This window comes from Saccostrea cucullata, unplaced genomic scaffold (genome assembly GCF_032062105.1).
Source record: "Saccostrea cucullata isolate Sc308-1 unplaced genomic scaffold, CSIRO_AGI_Scuc_v1 ctg266, whole genome shotgun sequence".
NCBI classification, from domain to species: Eukaryota; Metazoa; Mollusca; class Bivalvia; order Ostreida; family Ostreidae; genus Saccostrea; species Saccostrea cuccullata.
In genome coordinates, this window is record NW_026935351.1 from 146,689 (window position 1) to 158,694 (window position 12,006).

Here is a 12,006-nt window from a genome sequence, read left to right on the forward strand (position 1 = left end):
ATAAAAGTAATTTTGTGAGTGAACATCTGCATAGAAAAGAGATTGAAATAAATGTACATGTATTTCAGTATTTGTTTATAAGCTTTAAAATTATCATTTATGGTGAAAGGCGAATATGTATACCATAAAGATTCCAAAGATGTTGTTGTGGACATGAAGATACATGTACATGTACTTAAATTTATTAGATTGTCTAATAATCACACAATATATAAGAGTAGTTAAAGTTATCAAAAATACTTGTACCTGTGTAAGTTCTGAATTTCATTGAGGTTAGCTTTGACAGTTTAATCAAGTACATATATTTCTGCTGGTATGTTCCTCTGGTGTTTGGGCTTTACTCCTAAACTTAAATGTGATTGATGTATCATGAGGTAATCACTGCTGTGGCCATTGTTATTGTAACTAGAGAGCTTCGATCAGGAAGTAAGAAGGACATGTATTCAAGATTTGGAGATGTGTAGATTTAAGATTTGTAGGTCATTCATGATAAGAGTTTTTGTCTAAAAGGAAGTAATGCTTATAAACATCCATAACAATAACAAGAAAAATAATGCATTGACTCTTACTAGAGGAAGAAATTTTTTTTCGAGGTTTCATTTGTATTATTAATTATGCCTTTTATCATTCAATATATACTGATTTCAATTTTTTTTTCAGGGATTCATCGGAATTTTGAGCATTCCCTATCTCGTGTTAAATCTCTCCGTATGGATACCAAAATATGGACGCCAAGTCTTATTGAGGTGTTTATAAATTCTCTTTAAAATCAATGTGGAAACAACTCAAATACAGACACTTTTCCAGGATATTATCAACAATAATTAAGCTTTGTGTCCTGATTTATTGATTTTAATGACGCAACAAACATTATCATTTGCATAAGTGAGAGCTTCGTATGAAAGATATTTAACTTGACCATAATTTGTTATTTTTTAATTAAGTTGATGAAGGCCATTGGAAACAAAAATGCCAATGAGTTTTGGGAGAAGAGTCTACCGCAAGACACGAGGATAAACTCAGACACATCAGCCCCCCATAGAAAGGCGCATATAGAAAACAAATACAAAGCCAAGCTTTACTGTGATAAAATTTCCATATCAGACAACCAAAAAGCACTCAATGAGGTACATTTTGTTGTTGAAAGGCTAACAAAAGTTAAAGCATGTGCATGAAATTTTTAATTAATAATAGTGTATTTCTTCTAGTCCATTCATTGAAATTTAAAGACACTCTTTTATCTATTGTAGATGTTATTAGCATTGAGTGAAAATGAAAATTTATTGGAGACAATGAAAGTTCTCTTCTCAGGTGCCAATGTAAGTAAATTGTCTGACGAAATATCAGATGCCAGTTCTTATTTGATACATTTGGTCACATTCTATTGTTGAAATACATTTTGTATGTCCCTTTTTCTTTCAGATTTATTACACAAATAGTGAAGGTGAAACTGGTAAGAATATTTCTTTGCAGTTTTTTAAAACCCAATGTTTCTATTCAGTAATTTTGGGGAGAGTAAGGAAAGAGAATCCCAAACAACTTCCAATAAAATTATCTCCCTTGTTTTGTAGTTTTGTACTCTGGGTAATATAATTATGTCCTCACCTAGAACTTGTTGAACTATAAGTATTACACTGTGCCATTATTAACATTACGGTTTCCCCCACAGCAAAACATGGACACTGTCATATTGGTATTGTACTTGTATGGGAGCATTCTGTAAGCCCAGTGATCACATTTTCTGTTGTTTTCTATATTCATTTGATCTTTTTGTTTTTGTAGCGTACAAGATAGCCAAGCGTTTTGGACAAAGACTCACAATGGTAAACAAATATATAAGATACTTCTGGTTGTATATTATTGTAATTTTTCCTGAAATTGAACAAAAACAAAAATTGATATTTTGTCCTTTCAGGAATTTCTTTATCAAAATGGAGGAGATCGTAAGTTCAATCTGCTGCATAAATTTGTAGATTTACTTGGCATAAATGTATGACTTTCATTTTAAAAGTGTTTTTACTTATATGTCGTTTGTGTTGTTTGTGTTTAGGGACCTCCAACACTTACAGTGACAATGATGAGGTATGTTTAGGACTTCAATCTTTATCACCAATTTAAGAGTCTTTTACAACAGAACTTTTTAAAATCTTACATTTGTATGAACTCTGAGTGATATTTGTTACAGGTTCAGGCAGCCAAGTTACGAGGTGAAGTCTGTCTAGACGGTTATCTGCAGAAGACGGGGAGTAAAAAGAAAGGTAATGTTTGTCATTTACCACCCTAGCTACAATGTATGTCTACTGTAATAGTTACAAGAACATGTTATTTAAGAAATAAAGTCCGCGTTTTCGTGAATGTTGCAGATTAACCTCTGAGTTTGAGAAATGTTGTTTGAAAGATAAAAGGCTTTTATATTTCAAACAACATTTCGAGACCGATGAGGTTATTCTGCATCATTCACGACAACAAGGACTTTATTTCTATTCTGCTAAGTAGCTCTTAAATACGACTGATTGTTTCTCTATAGAGAGACAAATTAGGTCACCATGCTGTGATAACACTGTTCCGTTTAGCACCAGAGTGTAAATTTGTTCATTTACCTCTGAAAAGAATGCAGACGATTTGTACTTTCGCAGCATTAAAATTAGCCTTTTATTAATTATGAATCTGTTTGTAGCTTATAAAAATAAATCTTTTTGAATATACAATAACAAAATCAGTTTCCTATTTTACCACTTTATCACTAAAATCACGGAGTTTAAATATGGCGTAGGGAGGTCCGTGAAACAGCCCCGCTTAGCTTTAGAAACCTACATTCATCAGCTACTTTCTGCAATATACAGTGTTTAAATTGCAAAAGACAACACATCGATGTGGTCTAAATATGTATTTCATTCTTAAGTCAAATGTACATTTCAACTGCACAGGTTTGATATGTGTTTCTGATCTGATAATTTTTTGTTGACGTTCATGATTTATTGGAGAATAATGTCTGCTGCATTTCTTTGATCTCGGCAATAATCGTAGTAGAATTTCAAATATTATCCTCTCTAGTTAAGTCTGAGTTTGGATCTGCATAACAGTACTGTGACAGACCTTAAATTTTTGAAATACATTATGAAAGTCAGATTTTGTGTACAATTAATAGCCTTGTTTAAAATTCTACACAGATTTCTTAAGGAGGTGGTGTGTTATTGAACATGGGTGTCTGCGATATTTTTCAAGTCAAACTGTGAGTATAACTTTCTTAGTACTCAATGGTCTTTCCCTTTTGTAATTTGTACATGTTAACTGTTAAAAATTGATGTGTTAGCTGTGTACCACCAAATAACATTCAATTTTTCTAACTACTAGTGTATAGACTATATTCAAAGAGTTAATGAAAATGTTAAAATTTATTTGAAATATAACGTAACCATCTCATTCTGTATATTTATTTATTATGCATATCTTAGGAGGTAAATTGCCTTTTGTGTGAGTGTACTTGTTTATTTGGAGTGAAGCATTTAAATAAAATACTGTAGTGAGAAGTGTTGGTATATCTTTACTTTTGCTTGATTTCATTTAGTGTGTAAATGCATTGTAGTTGTTAGAAAATAATCTAAATAGTTGGTGTAATGCCTCCTCAGCTTTCAGTGAAATTGTAATGTTGACCACTGTCAACAAATTAATTGTTTCTATATACAGAAATTGAAGCTTTATCAACTTATAAGCAATTGTATAAGATATTTATGTTTTGTTTTTTTTTACTTTAATCAATACATTTTTTTTAAAAAAAAGCTTTTATTGTTATCAGCATTTAGGTAATTTTTTAATAAAACATTTATTTATTAATTTCTAAGTGCAGGAAATTTTGAAAGTTTTGCCTCCCCTTATAAAAAAAATACATACTTTTTGGATGGTGCAATGTTCTTTCTACATGAATTTCTCAGCATTCTTTCACCATGAGTATCAGACAAAATTTAACTTTGATCTAGAAACAGATTTTATGTTATTCCCATTGGTTCCAATTAAATTTATTTTTAATCTTTCTTAACTTTGTGTTATGTCCAATAGTTTATATCATTTAATTTGCAAAAACTTACACTATGGATACTTTTAGTTGCACACCCATTACATAATTTCTCTATGCTTGCAAAGTCATACACTTGACATTATTTTGTGTACTTACAGAGTTCGGTAGCCAAGGACAGTGTTGACAATGATATCATGATGTGTGTCCAGGCTGTCACTATTTCTGACAAGTAAGTCAATGTTAAAGTTAATATCCTTAAAAAAAAAAGAAAACTCAAGATGTAAAAGGAAATCAGTGAGATTGAAGCCCCGAATGATGTAATTCAGAGTTTGTAGAAACTGAAATAGACTTATGACTGATAAGTACTGAATTACTTACTGTAGGTCATTGTCTAATGTGAGAAACTTAAATAAAAGGTCAGTACACTGCATGTTGATACACTACACTCCTCCCCTACTGTACACTACTGCAGAAAGTCTCCACTAACAAACTATATAATACATGACTAGGTTATTAGATTTAGTGGTTACATTTGCATGAAAATATAAGTTATATAAATATGTACGTATATTGTACAAAATATAATTCTTATTATGCATTGGTATGTTTGATTTTTGGAAGTTTATAGTAATTCAGTTTGGTGCAAAATCTTGGTAAAAAATGTTGGATGAATGTATTGCATGCTGGATAATGATAGTGTGCCAGTTCAGTCTTATATTCCAGTTACATTTAAAAATCTCATGATTATTGAAATCTGATGTGAATACAGCTGATTGGTTTGTCAAAAAATCCAGAATTTACTGTATAACATCCAATTGTCTTATAAAGCTAGGTTATCTAGAATAATGGTTTATCAAATTCAGGGGTATGGTGAAATTAGTTGGATGTTCTCAGTGTGCTATGAGTATTCAGGAATGTGAAAATGAAATCTAAATTTTGAAATCTCAAATAATGAATATCTAACTTGTTAACAAACAAGCCGTTTTTTCACTGTTAAGACACTGCACTCTTGGTACATGTTCAAAGTTTCAATTCTATTGCATTATTATAAATCACCTGTGTTTTGCAAATCTTTACAATTCAAGTAGATAATTAACATGATATTCACTTGTGAGACGTGATATCCCTAACTGTTATGTATGAGAATCTTACACATGTATGTCCACTGCTAGAAAATCTCTGATTATTTATCATTAATGTAAACTTTTGTGTACAGCTAAATGAGTAGTTTGCTAGGGACTTTAGAATTTAGAGTTTGGTTTGTGCAAGTTGATTTTTGCATGATTTGTTATAAAATAATCTTAGATATGTATATCTTGGTAACTTACTTGAGGGAAAAAGTTAGTGCTTAGATTTTACCAGAATGACGGATGATTAAAGGAAATTGACATGATAGTTATATTTCAAAGTCCAGAATGTTCTGTGAACATTTTACTTCCTTTGGCATCTTTATGACTAGCATCATGAATTACCATATTTTTCAGTACTATTTTTATTAACTATGAAATTACAAGTACATATATAGTACCTAATTTATTCAGTCAACAAAAAACAAATATTAAACACCCCTCAGTCAAACTCATGCTTTGTTTCTTTTGGCCTTTGATTCTGACTTAAGATTGGGAACAAAAAAATTAAAATAAGGCCACACCAATTTAATTTCTTGTTCGTCGGACATTTGATGAAAAAAAGTAAGAGCGGTCCAGGGGTTAAATAATATTATTACTATTTGTAGATAATTGTTTTAGGTGGAGGGTGAAAAAATTTGAGCGGACAATTATGTTTTTTCTGATTTGCAGTGTAAGCAGATGAAAAATACTATAAATAGAGCGGAAATGGAACAGAAAATAGCTCAGAATTTTAATGGTGCAGGAAATTTAAATTAATATTATTTGTCTAGTTTGGTGTAAATAGGAGCATGTGGATCCGACGAACAAAAATATTTATTGGTGTGGCCTAATGATCTTACTTTTGATTAAAAAAAAGATTTCGCTTCTATAACATTTTTTTTGTTGTTAAATTTAACTTTTAAATTTTGAGATTAGAGATTGAGGTAAAGCGTATGTTGGTCATTTGAGGATTTTACTAAACATGATCTTGGATATCTACTCTCTAGTGTGGATAGACATTAGAAAAATAATACTGAATTTTCAGGTATCCAGAGGCATTTGAGCTAAGTACCTGTAAAAAAGACAACAGGGAGTATTTATTTGCTGCCTCCACTCCTCAAGAAAAGAAAAGCTGGATGGTTGCATTAGCTAAGGTATGTTATTCATAATGAATTGTCTGAATATTTATTACTTTGACTGAGATTTTTATATCATTTTTCAAACTTTCCTCTCTGCAACATAAGTCATGGCTTTCATATTCATGCTGCCCCCATGCATAATTGATGATTCGAGCATACTGTAAAATCACATATTTTCATGGGGTCAGATTTTTGTGGTTTGAGGAAAAATTGTTGGTTCATGGGGATTTGATTTCGTGGATGAAGAACTTTTTAGTAGTTGTGCATATGAAAATTTACATTTCATGGTGGACATAAATTTGTGGGTCTCTTCATACCACGAAAACAACGAAAATTAAACCCCAACAAAAATTAGTGATTTCACAGTATATACTTTTTTTTCCCATTTGTTTTTCTGCCAAAACCTTTGCCTGTAAATTTTGAGGGGGTGCACTATGGCTTGCATATTTCCCAGGTGTTTTCCTTTTGACAAGAAAATTATTTGGTAACACCATTTTTTTTCTTCTTGATCTTTTGGTTTGACCAATTTTTACAAAAAAAAGTCCACACATTATATTTTGTCATAACTTTTGAACAGTTTGTTATTGGGCTTTCTTCTTCGCATTTAGAATATATTAACCTATTTGAAAAAAAATGTCTCCACAGTAATATGAATTTACCCTCTTTTTTCACAGTTATTTTGCCCCATCTCTCTAATGGAAGATGTTGGTCAGTCTGAGTTTAACTTGGCTGGTAACTTCTACATCAAGGATGTTGCCTCTGTAAGTGTCAACCAGTTTGTAACCACTAAGCAATACAGTGAACAGTACATTAGATCTTGCAGTCACCTTTGTTGTGGAAATTGTGCTATTTATTATCATTTCTCTTTTGTCATTCTAGGAGTGGGAGAAAACTTGGTTGATGATCAACAACAGAATTCTAGAGTATTATGACCAGGTAAAGTGTAAAAATTAAGAATCAGAATCTAATTTTTTTATAGTTTATTTGGTAAATCATGCATAACAATAATAAATACAGCACTTTTGATGATAACTATAGAGCACTTGACATAACACAGTTTTCAACATGACAATTTAAAACCAGTTTTACAAATAAATAGGAACATTTGTACATAATATAACATAGAGCAACAAATAAATTGAAACTTTTTATAAATTGTTAGCTTTTAAAAATACCAAGCCATTGTATCATATTGAACAAATATTTCATGATTTCTTAACATACATGTACAATTTATAATTTCAGTTACATTTTTAGATAGATCTAATAAAAAAATACATAATTTTTACATTTCCACTGAGCTTTAAATTATCACATTTTCACTTTGTATCACCTCCGTAGAAGGTGTATCACCTCCATATCACAAATTGCATCACGGTTGAATTAGACACTAGTACACTTGAACTTGTTGATCTTCTGGGTCTGTCCTAGGCGAGTTCTCTTGTTGGCGAACCACTTCCTGACTTGTCCTTCTGTGATGCCTCCAAACACTGACATGGACTGGACCACCTTGGGACTCGGGTAGGGATGCTGGACGTTGCTCTGGTACCACTCTTCCATCATCTCGGTCGCTCCCTTCTTTAGCACTGGCTTGCTCCTGAAGAGGGAAGTTTTGGCTGGTTTTCTGGCTTTGGGTGTCTTCTTTTCCAGTTGACCTAAACTGTTTTCCACTCTCTCCATCATTCTGTGTAACATGCTGTCATAGTAGGCGTTGTACATCTGTTTAAGGTGGTCTGGACTGTTCTTGTGAAGGTGGTGAAGCATCTTGAAGCGATTTGTCTCAATAACTGCAGCGTGGTAGCGATGAAAGCTGGAGATTTCTTCAATTTTGGAGGGATACTGTTGTCGAAGTCTGTCATATCGCAACTGTAGTCGCTGATCACGTAGAGCCACAGAATGGGGGATAGGAGTTTGCACAGTCTCTATCAGGATGTCAGGTGTAGAATCTGTCAAGCACTCTTTCATCAAGGTTGATTGGAGGGCACTGAAGAATTCCTGTTTGGAGGACTGCTGTATGTCGGATCTAAGTAGACTGATGAGTGCGTTGTCAATCCTTGTTTCGGCTGGTGAGGTGCTGTACTCCTTGGGTGGTGATTGGGGTGGTGTTGTGTGGCTGCTGAAGGTCTTTTTTGCTTGTGGGTCCTCACTGAGTGGTGGAGACAAGGAATCCAGTGTTGCTATCACTTCCTCAAGATCAAGCTCTGGTGGTTCTGGACAGTTGTTCAGCTTTTTCTCTAGGTCTTGCAGTGCAGAGGAATCAAATGGGGATGTTGGTCCAAGTGCTGTTTCCAGGAAGTCCAGGTCATCCATGATGAATCACAGTTGACACAAACACAGTAACAGAAAACACTGAACACATTAACAGAAACACTTTGGTGATGCCACTTGTATCACACACAAAAAATAACAGATCAAACCACATATAGAGAATACCACAACTTCAGAATAGAGGCTTTTGGAAGATTTTGTCACTGAACTCGATTGATCAATGATCAATTTTGACATGTGACAGGCTGACATGCCTTTTTATGGAAGTTGATGAAACTCTTAGACAAATATCTATGATTTCATTGGTTAAGAGGACCTGAGATTATGAGAGACAATATTTTCATTGGATACTTTCATAATCAATTTTGATCAAGTAAATTCTAATTGGTGGAAAAATTTAATTACATGTATTGATATCAGCTTGGACGTACAATTAATCATGAACAGTGGTCATTGCAAGATGAAGTGGGCTTGTGACTGGCCATTAAACCCTCTTCTAATGATGTACCATACAAGGTGTAATTGACTTCAGCAAATTATATATCCCAAGCTCTGCTATTTAACCTTAATTAAATATTTAGTTTAAATTGATATGTGGTTCTGTAAAAAATCATCTTAATTTTATGAATCTATAGGTATATTAAATGATTTTATCATCACATGCTAATTATTTTTTTTTATTCTTTCTTTCAGAATAAACAAGAATTCTGCAAAATTGATCTCAGGAAAGCTTTTAATATTAGTAAGTAATAATTGTTATACAGGAAATTGTATATGTGAACATTTACAATGAAATATTTATTAAGTATTTTTCTGAGAAGTTTGCAACTGGATTTGTTCACATTTTAGAATACAGTGAATCCACTCTTGCATGTAAAGTTTGTATGGAAGTGGGCAAGTGTTTGGCACTGGATGTTCATGGAAAGTATGTACATTATTCACAAGATAAATTTCAATGAGAGAAATAAAACTAATAAATCATTATATCAAAGTACATGCTGCTATTACATGGATCTTACTCTCTTTTTAAATTGTGTGTATTCTGATTACAGGTCACTGTATTTTCAAGCAGATCTTGCTCGAGACACAGAAAGGTTGTTAAACGCATTCAGTAAAGCCATGAAAGTAAGGATTTGATGTTTGGGTTTTAACAAAAATCATAAATAATTCAAATATTTTTAATAATTTTTAAAATTTGTTCTGTTATCATGCAGATCATTTTGTTATTTGTTTTATTGTGATGGTGCTAAGTATAAGAGAATAGGTGGCTCTTTTCTGGCAGGACACATGTAAACGGAGGTTAATCCCCCACAGTAGTATATAAGTTATGAAGATTAACCATACTGAAAAATCGTCTTGTCTAAGGTTGATTGTACTGGCATTTTTACATGTGTCTCTTTTGTATTGCTAACTGAAATAAATAGTAAGCTAGTAGTATATAGTCCTTTATTTATGCTTTTCCTATTTTAGACAGGAGGAGACACATTAGAGGACCAACATCTATCTCCATCAAATGTCCCGGTGATCATTGAAAAGTGTGTCTGTTTTATTGAAGACTATGGTAAGTCTGGTGTCATGTAGCAAATAGAATCTTAGGTTAATGGGCTTTCACATTAAAATCATGTGAACTTTTCCCCATTCTTTATCAGGTATACAAGAGGAGGGAATCTACCGACTGTCAGGGGTGAAATCCAAAGTACAGGCTCTACTGGACAAATTCATGTCAGGTATGTATAGATGTAGCACTGGGGATACAAGACTTATAGTGATGTATTTCATTTATATCTTAACAAGTTCTCCAAGCTCATAAAAACAAGAATGAAAACCTTATTTTATTGAACAAAATTAATTTCAGAAAGAAATTCAGATGATTTAATATTTGCATAAAAAAGAGGATATGAATGGCAAAAACAAAAAAACTAGCGACAATAGTCTGACAGACAATGCATTATAATTGCATGTTATATTCTCAAAATCAAGTGTTTTATATTCTGTTATTGGTTTATAACATTTTGATATTCCACCTGATTAGGATTGTTTTTCCTATAGATGCTCACTCGGTGGTGCTACAACAGGGGGTGAACCAGGTCCATGAGGTGGCAGCTTGTCTCAAATTATTCTTCCGCAGTCTCAAGGACCCCCTCCTCATGAGCTCCAAGTATCCTATGTGGATTGAAAATGCTGGTAAGTTTTAAAAACAGTGAAACTGACTGAATAAAATGAATAAAAAGGAGAAAGGAAGACACAATTTAATCTGCCAGGCTATTTGGCTTGCCATTTTGCTTTATGCTACATGTTTATAGCTGAAATGCATGAAGATGAACATCAACATAAGACTACGCAATTATGCTGTAGATACTCATTTTTTTCAGTATTTTTTTTAAATATAATTTTTGACAGCTGAATTGTGCATAGTTGATCTGTCAATAAAGATTTTAAGAAGGAAAAAAATGTGATGATGATAAATATTTTGATTTCTACAGATGATATAATGCATGGTAAGTTTGGGGCTTTATTATGATGTGTGTGATCTTATGCAATGCTTAATAATCAGCAGTACACAGGGAATAGTGAATGTTCGATATGAATTGTAATGCTGCAGATAAATTGTACTACACTTTATACAGGGCATTCTATCATAACATTTCATTTTTTGTACTGGTGCATTCTATTTCTAGTTTCAAAAACATTTCAACTGTATTTATCAGTTGGCAAGATATAGGTTTTCATCACCAAGATATTCTTAATGAAATAAAAAGATTGAATATTTAATTTATCAGAGGTATGTTATATGTTGATATAAAATGATGTACTTTTGTACCTTTTAAAGTAATTTTGGTTTACTTAATTAGTGATTTTATGATTTTTTTGGTAAACATTATAATTGATAATAAATGAGAAAACTAGTTTAACGTGTGTTTTTCTATATGACAAGAAAATTGTATTTCTTGATTTCTTAATATCTGTACTCGAGATTCTCAATATTTAATTCTCAGAGCATGCCCTAAACTTTATTTAAATTCACTAATGCGTGAATCAACTTTCAGGAATTAAAACATAGCTGACTAACCTCTTAGGCATGATATTCTTGATATTTTAGTATGCTAGACCCATGAGCTTTAAAAAAAATGTTTGATTGATTTTGTTGTTTTATGTTTTAGGTCGTATGGATCCACAAGTGAAGTTAGAGTGGTACCAGTTTCTGATAAGAGAACTTCCACCCATAAATTACAACACACTCAAGCGACTTATACACCACTTCAACAGGTACTACATTGCAAATTTGATTTACCAAATCCTCAACTTTTTTTTATCACAAAGCCTTCACTGAAAAAAAGGACTTGATAATCGAATTGATATTAATGCTTTTAGCAGTACCGGTAATTATTAAGACTTTGTCATGAGAGACCAGTAAAACATCAATATATCCAAAGATCTTTACCATTTCTAAAATTGAATACTTATCCATATACTT

At 32.3% G+C, this 12,006-nt stretch overlaps 1 protein-coding gene across 3 annotated transcripts in view; it reads left to right on the top strand.

Moving 5' to 3' along the window:
• Window positions 1–12,006, top strand: part of LOC134242507 (arf-GAP with Rho-GAP domain, ANK repeat and PH domain-containing protein 1-like) — a 40,338-nt gene that overhangs the window by 20,796 nt on the left and 7,536 nt on the right. The window contains exons 14-34 of one of the 3 annotated variants that reach the window (XM_062724593.1): window positions 661–746; window positions 945–1,127; window positions 1,251–1,319; window positions 1,423–1,453; window positions 1,783–1,823; window positions 1,916–1,943; window positions 2,051–2,082; window positions 2,186–2,258; window positions 3,171–3,233; window positions 4,172–4,244; window positions 4,399–4,431; window positions 6,170–6,278; window positions 6,938–7,024; window positions 7,143–7,199; window positions 9,225–9,273; window positions 9,381–9,456; window positions 9,584–9,656; window positions 10,002–10,092; window positions 10,181–10,258; window positions 10,581–10,715; window positions 11,693–11,798. In XM_062724593.1, coding sequence (XP_062580577.1) covers window positions 661–746; window positions 945–1,127; window positions 1,251–1,319; window positions 1,423–1,453; window positions 1,783–1,823; window positions 1,916–1,943; window positions 2,051–2,082; window positions 2,186–2,258; window positions 3,171–3,233; window positions 4,172–4,244; window positions 4,399–4,431; window positions 6,170–6,278; window positions 6,938–7,024; window positions 7,143–7,199; window positions 9,225–9,273; window positions 9,381–9,456; window positions 9,584–9,656; window positions 10,002–10,092; window positions 10,181–10,258; window positions 10,581–10,715; window positions 11,693–11,798 — 1,573 coding nt within the window. The remainder of the gene's footprint in view (window positions 1–660; window positions 747–944; window positions 1,128–1,250; window positions 1,320–1,422; window positions 1,454–1,782; window positions 1,824–1,915; window positions 1,944–2,050; window positions 2,083–2,185; window positions 2,259–3,170; window positions 3,234–4,171; window positions 4,245–4,398; window positions 4,432–6,169; window positions 6,279–6,937; window positions 7,025–7,142; window positions 7,200–9,224; window positions 9,274–9,380; window positions 9,457–9,583; window positions 9,657–10,001; window positions 10,093–10,180; window positions 10,259–10,580; window positions 10,716–11,692; window positions 11,799–12,006) is intronic. The other 2 variants (XM_062724594.1, XM_062724596.1) reach the window with 2 other exon arrangements.